This window comes from Octodon degus, unplaced genomic scaffold (genome assembly GCF_000260255.1).
Source record: "Octodon degus isolate 3935 unplaced genomic scaffold, OctDeg1.0 scaffold00257, whole genome shotgun sequence".
Lineage (NCBI taxonomy): Eukaryota > Metazoa > Chordata > Mammalia > Rodentia > Octodontidae > Octodon > Octodon degus.
The window spans coordinates 1502784-1516247 of record NW_004524833.1 but is presented as its reverse complement, the minus strand read 5'-3'; the positions used below and the strand labels follow the sequence as shown (position 1 = coordinate 1516247).

The 13464-nt window shown below is 42.9% G+C and overlaps 1 protein-coding gene across 1 annotated transcript in view; it reads right to left on the bottom strand.

The window, feature by feature from the left end:
- Positions 1-6958: 6958 nt before the first annotated feature.
- LOC101592793 (3 beta-hydroxysteroid dehydrogenase/Delta 5-->4-isomerase-like) overlaps positions 6959-13464 on the bottom strand; it is a 16965-nt gene continuing 10459 nt past the window's right edge. The window contains exons 2-3 of the mRNA XM_004646193.1: positions 10520-10684; positions 6959-7773 (exon numbers count right to left, since the gene is read on the bottom strand). Of these exons, the coding sequence (XP_004646250.1) occupies positions 6959-7773; positions 10520-10684 (980 nt within the window). The remainder of the gene's footprint in view (positions 7774-10519; positions 10685-13464) is intronic.

Below are 13464 nucleotides of genomic sequence, written 5' to 3'. Positions count from 1 at the left end.
CTCTCTCTCTTTCATATTTGGCACAGGGTCTCACTAAGCAGCTCAGACTCATAGTGATCCTCCTGTTTTCAGCCTCCCCAGCACTGGGATTACAGGCATGTGCCACCATGCCCAGTCTCAGTGGCTGGCTCAGCACACCTGAGAGTTGGGCCAGCACAGCGTGTGGTGCTGGGGATTGAACCCTGGCCCTTGAGCTTGCCTAGACAAGCGTTTAGTCCTCTGAGCTATCTCACCAGCTCTACTCTCGCATTTGTGTTTTGGACTCTAACCCATTTTTCCACATCCTTCCCAGATATGAAAGTCTATTGGTTCCCTTCCAAGAGGATTCTCCTCAGTCACTTGACTTCTCTTGGGAACTGTGTACTTTCCTGTGAAAGCAACACGCTCCATTCTATCCCAGTACTCCACCATGCATTTGGGAGCAGAGCTGAAGATGGGGAGGCCTTGTCCTGGCTCCAGTCTGCAGATCCATTGTCTTGCCATCCACACTTATTCTCCCATCACCTTGACTGTTGTAAAACTATAGTATCTGCCAGGCATGCAGAAAGTTTAGAACAGGATAAAGTAGATGTCTGAACTTAATCACAAGGACAAACTATTAGCCACTGTTACCTCATGATCCACTTGTTAAGAAAGAGTTGACACTTAAATCGGGAGAGGTGGGAGATACATTCTCCTACTGTGGGTGATCTTTATCCTATTTAAAATGCCTGCACAGTTACCATTCCTTTAGTGTCAACTTCTGATATCCAGAGATAAAAATATTTGAGTTAAAAGTGGCCACTGGGGCCGGGGAGATGGCTCAGTGGAATAAGTGCTTCCCTGGCAAGCGCAGGGGTCTGAGTTCAATCCCTGGTTCTGAAAAAAAAAAAAAAAAAAAAAAAAAAAAAAAGTGGCCACTTTACCACCTTCCATCCAGGTCCGGAGCCAGTGGTCACCCACTGTCCACTCCGCCTGGGCCCTCAGAGGCCAGCCTGCCCAGGGCACCCTTAGCCTGGCACCTGGGCTGCCTGCTGTCCCCAGGAGGCCTTGCTCCGCTGGTGTCCAGCTGTCTCCTCCCCTTGGCCTCCTGCCCTCACCCCTCTTCTCTCATCACCGCTCAGGCCGCTCCCCAACCCTAAGTCCCTTGCTCTCTTCTCCAAGGCTTGCCGGTACCAAGCAGCTGTCCCCTAAAACTTCATTTCAGCTGCTTTCTCTGTGCTCATGTATCCAGAGACAGTAGCCAGGGGCTGAGCACTTGCTTTGGTAGTCAGGGCTTGAAAGGGAAAGAAGTTAAAGTAATACACATCATTTATTGGATCATTTTTACAATAGTCACCCAAAGAGTGAAAGGCAAGAAAGTGCAGGTAATCTGACACATACCAGGACCCCAAGAATCCAGCTGAGGGCCTGGATCCCTCGGCAATGTATTGCATGAGGCCAGCTGAAAACCTAGAGCCCAACACAATGTCTCATGTAGGTCAAGAACTTGCACTGGGAAGGCCCCAGGGGTTAGTAGTAGGGGCCAGAAAGTCTGTGCCAGTGGGATGAAGGATCTGTGCCAGCAGCCTGGGGGCCTGCACTGGAGCCAGGAGGCTATGCTCAAGGTAAGGACCAGTGCCCTCAGAAAGTCCCCCAGCCGTCCTCCGTGACAGCAGCGACCTTAGCTCCTCCAGTGATGAAGACAGCTGAGTGCCTGTCAGAAAAACTAGTGTGACGAGCTTCTCCAGAAGCAATGGCCTAGCTCTTCCTCACCAGTTCTCCTTTTTATGTTGTCAGCCATCCTCACGTGGGTACTACATGCCCGGCACCACACTGCTTTAGTTCAGCTGGGGGTTACAAGGTGCCCGCCAGATATCAATCCACCACTCCTATTTTGCCTGTTCCTCAGTACAGACTGCAGAGTTCCAGTGTAGACGGAAGAGCAAGGAGAGTTCAGATCAGGGCTGCCACTCTCCCTTAGATGTGCTGCCCCCATGTGGTGCTGTGTGTGCAGTGCATACAGATTGTTGCAAGACTTTGGGATGCCTAGCCCAGCGCAGGTGGGACAGAGGACTTCGTTGGCTGAAGCATTCTGAGGGCAAAGTAATTTATGCTTATTAAGTTGAATCTGTCAGACAATGACCTCTCCTTTGTCCTTCTCCACTCATCCTTCCCTGCCTCATCCTTTGGTTAAATGAGGGATTTCACTGGCTTAAATATGCATGGGATAATTTCTGTTTTCTTGCATATACTTAAGCATGACCTATGGAACAGTATGTTGTCCATTTTAGAAAATGACCCATGTGCAGCTGAAAAAAATGTGTATTCTGCTGTGGTTGGGTGGAACACTCTGTATATGTCCACTAAGTCCTTTTATTCTAAGCTCTGGTTCAGTTCTGCTACTTTGCTAACTTTTTGTCTGGTTGACCTATCTTTTTGGGATAAGGGGGTGTTAAGGTCTCCTGCTACAGTTGTGGTGTTGTATATTAGATTTTTCATGTCCATTAAGATTTGTCTTATACAGTTGGGTGCTCCCATGTTTGGTGCGTATACATTTATGAGTGTTATCTCTTCCTCTTGAATTTTTGCCCTAACCAGTAAATAGTGGCCTTGTTTATTTCATGTGATCACTCTTGGTTTGAAGTTGAGACTGTCTGAGAACAGGATTGCTACCTCTGCTTTTTTCTGAGGTGCTGGGGACTGTAGTATTGTTATCCATCCTTTGACTTTTAGCCTCTGAATTTCTTTATGAGTTAAGTGTGTTTCTTGTATACAGCATATTGTTGGGTTTCGTATCCTAATCCACTGTGCCAGTATATATCTTTTAATTGGTGAATTGAGTCCATTTATATTGATGGTTATAATTGAGATGTATTGATTTATGATAGACATGTTATTTATCTGCTGTCATTTCTCCTTTTTCTCCTGTGTTTAATTGTTTGCCCTACTTAGTGGGTTCCTTCTGTTCTCGTTCGTGGAGTTCTGATCATTTTGGTCCCTCTCTAGAACATCTTTCAGTAGTCTGTGCAGGATTAACCTTGTCATCATGAAATTCTTTAGTCTTTCTTTGCATGGAAGTATTTCACTTCTCTAATTAACTTGAAAGAGAGTTTTGCAGGATGTAGTAGTCTGGACTGGAATTAGTTTTCATAGAGGACTTGAAGTACTCTGCTCCATGCTCTTCTTGCCTTCATGGTTTGTGAAGAGAAGTCTGCTGTAATTCTGATGGGTTTTCCTGTAAATGTGATCTGCTTCTTTTCTCTAGTGGCCTTCAGTATATTGTTCTTGTGCTGGATTTCTGGAATCTTGACTATTATATGTCTTGGTGTATTTTTAATTGGGTTGAAGTTATTTGGATTTCTGAGTGCTTTGGTTACCTGAGTGTCAGATTGTTTCCCCATTTTTGGGAAGTTTTCTGCTATTACTGCTGCACATATTCTTTTTATGTCATTTGTAATGACTCTTTCTTTCTCATTGATGCCTATTAGTCTCACATTGTTCATCTTTGCATTGTCTTGCAGGTGATGAATTATTTTTTCCTGCATCTTAGTTGTTTTTTAAGAGGTCTTTTCTTATCTTTTCACTAGCTATGACAACGTCTTCAAGATCTGAAACTCTTTCTTCACTTTCAAACGGTTTTGGAAGATTGTGATTGAAATTTTAAGTTCCTCTATATCTCTTTGACTCTACTTCATGTGATCTATTTCTTTCCTGTATTGCTCATTCAAGGAATCTGTTGCTTTTCTAATCGCTCCTATTTTTTTTTTATCAGTGTCTTCTTGAGAAGCAGGTATTAATTTTTTACTTCAGAAATTATTTCTGATCTGATATCCTCTATATGTTTCTGCATTGGATTCTTTACTTCAGACTCTATTAATTCAGAGATTTCTTTTTCTATTTCAGAGATTAATTCTGATCAGAGTTCCCCTATACTTCTCTGCTGTCGTTTCTTTACTTCAGATGCTATTAATTCAGACATTTCTGCTGTGCTTGTGTCCTCTGCACTTGTTCTGGGTGGACTCGGGACCTGAGATTGCATTTTCCTCCTTCTCTTTGTCATTTTGTATAGCGCTTCCTCTTACCTTTGGTGTAGAGCTTTGGTGCAGTTATAACCTTAGTGCCTACTGAAATTCGGGTGCAGATCTACTAAATTTGAGTTCATCCAGTTGTGCCTGGCTTCGGTTTGGCTACTGTATGCAGCTCCTTCCTGCTGCAGCCCTTGCAAGTGAACCTGTTGTGACCCTCTGGCAAGGTGTTCTGCTCCTGGATTAGTTGGGTAGTTTTGGCCCCTAGTCTCCCTACAGGGACTTCAGCTGCAGAGTTTCACCCTAGACCTGTATGCCAGGCCTGGGCTCAGTCTGGAGGGGTCTGGAGGGTGCAGGACAGTGCAGAAACTTTCCCACACACTCACTGGGCCTGGGCTTGGGTGGGTCTGGAGGCATCCTGTGAGCAAAGTGGAAGTTTTTACTCACAAGGTGGGCTTGGGCTGGCTCTGGAGGGGTGGAGGGGTCCCAAGAGTGCAGCCAAAGGTCTCCTTCATGCGGCAAACCTGGGCTTGGTCTGGAGAGGTCCAGAAGGCACAGCAGAGCGCAGAAGGTTTCCCACACACTCACAGGGCCTGGGTTTAGGTGGGTCTGGAGGCATCCTGAGAGGGTGGTGGAAGTTCTCATTCACAAGGTGGGCTTGCACTGGCTCTGGAGGGGTAGGAGGTCCTGAGAGTGCAGTGAAAGTTCTCACTCTTCACTGGCTTAAAAGCAAGGGCAAGGGGCCTTTGTCAGCCTCATTGTCCTCTTCCCTTCCTGAGCTACTGACATAGCCACATGGAGGGTGTGCCTACCTCATCAGTGTTGGACAAACCATGGCTCTTTTCCTGTGGACAGTTGAGGTGCACAGGGCAGCTATATTTCTCTTTCGCCACTACCTGGGCCCACTGTGCCCTGGTGGCCTGTGGTGATCCTCTGTCCCTTGGGTGTTGCAGCTGGTGCCCATGTGTTCCACCCTTTCTTCTTTGGAATGAATGTTCAATTGTTTCCTTACTGATAGTCCATCCAACTCAACTGAATTAAAGGTTTGTAAGTACTCAATACAGTAATGCACAACTTTATAGCAAGTTATGTTCATAAACACATCTTGGCCTGTAATTGGTCATTTTCCAGTGCCTTATGTCCACTGAGCTTAAGAGGGAGGTGATTTCTAGAAGTGAATGGGAAGAAGACAACATAAACAGGAAACAGAGCAGAATGGTTGTTTGAAAGTTGTTACTTTCCTTATAAAGGTCGCAGTAGAGGGAGCCTCCTGGTCACAGTGGGTAAAATGGTGTGTTGGAGAATGTAGGCATCTTCATTACATTCTAATTGCTTAGGAGGCAGAGAAGTACCTCAGTTTGGGCTCGGAGTGTAGAACTTCAGTGTGAGAGACATTGGTTGTTGGTGTGTGGGGTCTAGCCAGGAGCTCCAAACAAACCAGTGAGTTTTGTAGAACAGTTGGAGAAGGACACTGTCTTGTGCTGGGTAAGGGTCTTGTGATATTGGTGATACAAAAGATGGAAGACCCAACACCTAGCAGAAGTGGTGTAGCTTCTTCTGCCCATTGTCTGATCCTCACACAGGCTCCTCACTTTGTTCTGTTTGTCACTGTCCCCAGTGACTTTTTCTCCTTTGTCTGCTGCTTTTGTGGTTGTTTAACAACAATGTCATCGTTATGTTCTCAAGAATTTCTTATTTTTCAACCTCTTTTCAGAGAAATTGATAGAGATGAGAGGAGAGAGATGGAAGGAAAGAGACTGAGTAGATACAAGGACAAAGGACGATAAGATGAGACAAGTGGCTGAGGGGAGAAGTAGGAATGATGGATAAGCAGTTAAGATGGAGATGTGATGAGTAGACTTTCATATTTCAGGCCATGTAGGAGATCAATTGAAATTCAGATTTATTGCCTTACTTTTCCAGGAATGCATGGTATGAGCTGAAATTGTGTGAGTTGCAGTCTTGAAACCTGGGGCTTGTGGATATCTAGTATGGCCAAAACCTTATGTGCAGTGTACTTTATAATCTTCTTGGACAGTGGCATTGTAGTCAATGTGGTTATAAGTATTGTTCTCCCTGTACTATTTAGGGCCGTTAGCTAAGTCATGAATACCCCATGGGGTCCTCTTAAGGATTTTCCTGTTTCTTGTAATTGTACATGCAAGCACAGCAAGGAGCTGACTCAACAGTGCTGGGGTATTACCAGGGTGGGGACTCACACCTTAGGTTTCAGTCTTTGCCATTCTTGGACCAATCCAATATAAGCTGGAAGAGCAGTAAAAGGTGAAGCTTTGCTAGTCTGTCCTGAAACATGACCTTGCTATGTCGCATTTAGTGAGACAGGAGCAGGTTTCCTCATCCAAGGTGTGGGAATAGGAGTTCTTGTGTCTCAGCAATGCAGTGAAGCTAAAGTGAGGTATAGTGTGTCAGAAGGGCCTAGTAGATGTCTAAAATCTAGCAGGCCTTAGTCACTCTTAGGTCCCAGCCCTACTGCCACTCTGCCCATCCCAGCTCCATGCACCTGCTGAATACAGGCCTTTCTTGGAAATGCAAGGGAGAGCCAAAAGCGTGCATTAATGAAAAAACCTGTACTTTGTATTAGTCCTGAAGCATTTATTGTTTTCACTGAGTTTTGTGTAGGAATGAAAGTTTTTCAAAGAAAAGAAACAATTTAACACTGGAGTGGGGAAATGGAACAAATAGGGAAAGCTTTGTGTTACAGAAGGCCACAAATAGTTCAAACCAGCCAAGGGGACAAAGCCAATGCAGATATGAAGCCGCTTGCTTTCCTTGTTGGGTGATGAGGCAGAAAGCTGCTGGCTGTGCCAGTAGGCAGGAAAGCTCATGGTAGCCACTGCTTCAGAAGGAGTCGGTAGAGCCTGTGTATCTACCTTGATCATTTGATCCAGTTAACAGAAGGAGAGCTGGAGAGAAAGCTTCAGGCATCTCTTATGACCACATTCTTGTCCTGATCACATCCTTGAGTCTGTCTTCAGAGTCCCCTTATGCTGTTGCACTAGGGAGTCAATCCACTCTCTTGTGTTCTGCTTGGCTTCCTCCCAAAGGAAGATTGGCTCATACCCAAGGTCCTGCTGAGCTTTCTTATAGGAGAAGGTGAACACACTATTTAATATTGTCAATATGTGGCGGTTAAAGGGAGGTTGAAATTTGTAAATTGGACACAGTAGGAAGCTCACCATTTCCAGCAGGAAAGCAAGCCAGTACAATAGAAAGAGAGGGAGCCTCAGGGTCAAATCAAGGCAGGAACCACATTCTTTGCTCAGGGCACAGTGGAAATTATCATAGCTTTGGTGAGGTGTATCATCTGTGATGTAGTAAAACTGGCCCCCAATGTTTGGGGCCTTGTTTAGGTCCCTCAAGGCCCTTGTGGCCAGAATGTGGGCCCAGGCTACATTGCCAACATAGACTGGGTTGATTATGGAGAATTTGGCTACACTTTTCAGCATCCTCTTGTTTTTGAGGGCCATATTCATCACAAAGGATAACAGTGGGCTTCCTTCTCCATAGATGTAGGTGGGTCTCAAGGCACACGTGTACAGGGTGCCACTACTTCTCAGCATGGAACCATTAGCTTTCAGCACAGCCTTCTCGGCCAGCTTTTTGCTGCATGGATATGGAGCAGACCACATACTTTCATGATGCTGGTCCTCACAGGCATCCTGGATGATCTCCTTGTAGGAGTTGGGCCCAGCGACTTCAATTGAGCTGGTGTAGATGAAGGCAGGCACACTGGCTTGCAGGCAGGCCTCCAACAGGTTGAGGGTACCTAAAATGGGCAGTACGAGGGCAGTGTTAGGATATAACTGAGAGGGTTCACCATGACCCAGGTTCAGGTTCACTTTTATCTCCTCCCAAGTTGAAGTTGCTGTTTATTATTGGTGTATAATTTTTCCTCTCTGACTCAGACGTACTATGGTGTAGTTTTAGAAAAAACAAAAATGAAGAAAAAAAAAGTTGATTTTTTTTGTTATGGTGATTAAATATCCTTGGGTTCATGGAATGTGTGCATATGTGTTTGTAATTTTGTGGTCTTTGATTTTGATGACAGATATAATTCATTCATAGTTTACCATAATAGATATGAAATAATTGTCATTTCTAATGTATATCGTTTTGTTAGAGACAACTTATTTTGTTTTATTTATTTATTTTTGTTTTTAGGACAGGTTCTACAGGGTCTCACTATGTAGATTGGACTGGTGGTGATTCTCCTGTTTTCAGCTTCCCAAGCACTGGAATTATAGGTACATGCCACCATGCTCAGTCTCAATTGCCATCTCAGCATGCCCTGGGGGCAGGGCCAGCACAGCACGCTGGTGCTTTAGTCTTCTGAATTATTTGGCTGGCCCTAGACAACTTATTTTAAATTCACAAAATTAAGAAATCATATTCTCAGAACATAAGCAGGGTCTGGGAAGATAGCCCAGTGGCATAAGTGCATGCCTGGCAAACACAAGATCCCAAGTTTGACCCCTGATACTGCATGCTATGTGGGTCCCAGTACTGGGCATGGTGGCACATGCCTGTAATACCAGTGCTGGGGGAATTAAAACAGGAGGCTCACTATGAGTCTGTACTGCATAGTGAGATCCTGCATATAAAAGAAAAATATATAAGCAGGCCTAGTCCTTAGCCCAAAAAGGTCTGTTTAAGATATGGTCATTTACAGTTATATATAAGAAATAGGAAATATCTATCATTAGTAAACATTATAATATGGGTGTTTTTCTCATTTGTTCAGGATTCATAAAACTTTTGTTAGTGAATTGTGGGCAGATGTGGAGACCCAGCCTCTGTTCTGAATTGCATGTTTACTCTGAATGCCACCTCAAGTTCTATGACTCCATTAGTCCACTTGTGGACAATAGTGGCATACACATTCTCTTTGCTTAGCATTCCAGAGCCCTACTTTGGGCTTCTCTGTTGAGCCTGCTAGAGCAAGAGTGTACCCTCTGCTTTTTACATGTACAATAGCAGATGTTATCAACTCTTGAGTGCCATAGACAAACTAATAAGTCATCTGTTCTGGCCATGGAAGGGATAGTGAGCACCTTTCTTTGAAGCAGGAAGAAATATATTGAGAAAGGATCTCTTCCTTCTTTCTGTCCATTCATCCATTTGGTGCTTTCCTTCCTTCTTTCTTTTTCTGTTTTGTTCATTTTTTCCTCTTCCTTTCCCTTTTAAATGTTTTTACCAGACTTTATTATCTGGAGGGACATTTCATTAAAATTTTATTTTTTTTTTTCAGATAGGGCTCATTATGTTGCCCAGACTGGCCTGGTTCTTCAGGGCTCAAGTAACCCTCATGATTCAGGAGTATGCCACTGGACCCAACTTGAACAGTATTATTTCTAAAAAAAATTGAAGTACTTAGAAGAAAAAATGTGGCTTGGTTTAGTAAGGAGGGTGAATGACCATCACTGCAGTGTTTTATAGACATTAGCCTTTGGCCAAGAGCAAGTGAAAAGCTGGGAATTATGGTATTTTGACATCTGCCTTCAGGGCTGTCCCTTCCATTTATCATCTTTCCTTTCAGGAGATACAACAGATAGGCCTCCTGAGGCAGGGACGAGAGAGAGAAGAGAGAGCATGAGGAGCTCACATTTACCAGCAGTGTAGGTAGCTAGGAGTGTGGTGAAATAGGAGATATAAAATATCCTTTTTCAGATACCTGTGGAGCCCAAAAGCACATAGTCGTTTTGTAAAAGGCTCACATGAGCCACAACTTTGCAGGTTAAGGTATGGAGGCTACATGGGTCAGGATCTAGTTGGGGGTGCTTCAGGAGAGACTGACATTTAGGGTCAGAGGGATGATATTACAAGGCAAGCTTCCTGGAGATAATGTGTCTCAATTTACAGTAGACTGGAAAGCCTCATCTCAGAAAGACTTGTGAAGTCTTCAGGATGTGGGTTTTAGGAGTACCTGGTTAGGACCTACTTCTCTAGAAAAGACCCAATGGTAAGTTGAAGTGATAGTAATAGGGGCAATAGAAATGATTCTGGCTGAGAAACTGTAGTATTAAAGGAAGTGCTGAGTCTTTCTGTTCTGGAAGAGCTCTGTGGACCTGCTGTGCTAGTTTTCAGGAGAGGCTCTTTCCTTCAGGTGGTCAAGGGGCTCTGGATCTTCTCATCAGGCCTGAAGCAAGAGGTAGAAGGAAGACCCCAAAGCCGTCTGGCCCAGGGGAAGAGGTAGATGGATGGATATCAAAGTAAAGAGTTGGAGTCAGATAGCATTCGGAATGGAAGAGCTGTAGGTAGAGCTTTATTGGCCTTTGAATCACAAAGGTATGAATTTAAACTGTGGCCATGCTACTGACTACATGTGGGGCTTTGTTAAGTTTCTTTCCTTTCTCAGTTCTGGTTTTCTCATCAAAAACACAAAGAGCAGTAGCTCTCACCTGTGAGTTGAGAGTGTTGAGCAAATGTCCCTGAGTCAGAGCCCAACAGCAGCTCTTCCCCTCATCATCTGTTCTGCTATCCTTCTCTTCTTACCTGCTTTCAGGGTACTCTACCTTTCACATTGATGTCCATGATGGTCTGTGTATGAAGGGCACCTAGGATGTCAATGACAGCAGCAGTGTGGATGACGACTGAAATGCCCTGGCAGGCTGTCTTCAGGTACTGGGGGTCCCGAATGTCTCCCTCTAGAAGTGTCACTTTGGTCATTGTCTGAAGCTCTGTGGATACACAACATGGGTTAACAAGAAGTTTTCAGATTTCTGAGAAAGGAAATAATTACCTTTGTCTTCAAGGATGGCCATGGAGGAAGAGTTGTTATGAAGGGAGCACACTCTGTGGAAGGAACAATTAAATAAGGCCATAGAAGTCACAATGAGTCACATTTTGTGGAGAAGAAACAAGTAGCTGTTTCTACTCCTTGCATTTATAGCAAATGAATCTGAGGAGGAAAGCTCTTATATGTGCCTGGAATAGGAAGATTGTTAGACAGTGCTGGGAAGCTTTTCAAACTCATTAAGGAGAATGAAGAAGTTGTTGGATACAAGAGGGAAAATTGGGATTTAATATTCTATCCTGTCCTGAGGGATTTTTAAAAAGAATTATTGAGAAACAAATATGAATGAGACAGTTTCAAAGCTGATTAATAGGACAGTTTCAATAATCAATACATTGTACATTGTTATCTTCTTAGTGGCTATCCATAGTACAAGAAGCAGGCAGGATATCCTGTCCAAACACTGTTAGTACACCTCTTTCTTCTCATTGAATTAAGTGAAAGTAGCTGTATATCTATCCTAAGTATTTTGTATATATAAATACAAAATGATCTTTCCTTTGTATCTCCCTTTTTTATACAAAATGATCTTTCCTTTGTATCTCCCTCTTTTTTTATTCCTGTCAGAAGTGGATATTCTATTGGCATCTAAATTCTACAGGTGTTTGAATTCAGCTAAACAACCCAACACTGTCTAGCAGTCTATAATATTAGTGGGTTATCCTCAGAAGTTATTGACTTGAGCCTCTTACAGCTCATTGTATTAATATGGCTTTACTTTATATACCTTGTTTTTATACTTTTCTGCTGGATGGTTAAGACCAAGATAAAGCAAGACCTATATAACAAGAAGTGTAACTTTTGTATCTGATAAGGTCAGTCAAGTATCCTCAGGATTTATCCTGAAATCCTGTACTGCACTTTGTAGATCCTTTGTCAGTGTCAGCTATGAGGATGAGTCATGGACATTGCTTGACTAATTTGCTGTCTGTGAAAGCTTGAGAGAATGTTTTTTTCTTCATGTGACTCTCCCCAGGCACACTATACCTCATTGATCATATTCCTCTGTGGCTCTATAATCTCCTTGATCAGAAAATTTGGAGCACAATTGAGTTACATGATGTTACAGTACAGGTTCTTGTATGTCCCGAGTCTTCACTGACTTTGAAAGGCTAGGGCCAAAATGTTGGCTGATCTTGCAGCCCTTCCTTTTCTCCAATTTTGATCTACTAACTTAGGTTGTTAACCCTCGAGAAGAGAAACTTATTATTAACCTGCAATATATGCAGTTCAGTTTACCCTATCTGACTAAATATCAAACATTTTTTCACATATCATGAAACAGATATTTTCCATCAAATATTGATATGTTGAACTTTAAGTCCTTACAGAATATGAAGGAAAATAATTTTTAAAAAGTAGAAATAAGCATTTACATAATTTTACAAAGAAATTTAGAAATCTAACCACATACAGAATTGTAACAGGCCATACCTGTGACATTTTTTTTCTGATTCTTGTCTTTTTTTTTCATTTATTACCCTTTAAAAAAACGTTTACTTGAGAGACATTATGGCAATAAATGGTATATCATGACAAGAAGTACATATTTAGAAGACCAGGATGGTAGGCACTCCAAGCATGACCCCTTTATTACAGATTGTCATCCTCAGTGCAGCGGCCAGGCTCACAGGCGCCAGCATATACAGTTAGTCAGGGTGAGAATCTCACCAGCCAACTGCTAGTCTCAACAACCTGCTGATGTTCCCAAGGATCACTATGCCACCCATCTCGTGCGTACAAATGCATGGCTTTGTCCCTGTCATGTTTCCCAGCTTTTCTCCTTGCCCACTCCTCATTGTCCAATCCTCAAGTTCTCACTCTCCTTTTATTTGTGTTGTATCTTTCTATATGTAATTCCTCTTTTGAGTTCCTGTACTAGGGAGACAATATGATATTTACACATGTGGGTCTGGTTTATTTCACTTATAAGTATATCTTCAAGTGGCATCCATTTAAATATGAAGGCTTTGAGTTTATCGTTCTATATAGCTGAGTAATATTCCATTGTATAAAAATACCACATCTTTTTCTACCATTCCACATGTGACAGAAATCTTGGTTGTTTCCAAGATCTGGCTATGACAAATTGTGCTGCTACAAACACAGGTACACATATGTCACTATGATATGATGCTTTCAGTTCCTTTGGGAAAATTCCCAGTAGGGGCATAGCAGGCTTGAATGGGATTTCCAGTCCTAGTTTTTTAAGGAGTCTCCACACTGATTTCCATAATGATTACAACAGTCTACACTCCCACCAACACTGGAGAAGGGTTCTCTTTTCCCCATAGCCTCTCCAATATTTGTTGTTGGTTGATTTCTTTATGATAGCCATTCTTTCTGGGCTGAGATGATATCTCAATGTTGTTTTAATTTGCATTTCATGGATGGCTAGTGATGAGGAGCATTTTTTCATATATTTTTTCACTTTTTAAATTTCTTCCTCTGAGGGCCGGGGAGATGGCTCAGTAGGATAAGCGCTTGACTGGCAAACGCAAGGACCTGAGTTCAATTCCCGGTTCCGAAAAAAAAACAAAAAACAAAAAACAAAAAACCCCCCTCCTCTTAGATTCTTTAATCTAGGAGTTAATTGGAAAGATTCTCACCCTGACTAACTATATATACTGATATCTGTGAACTAAGCTACTGCACTGCAGATGG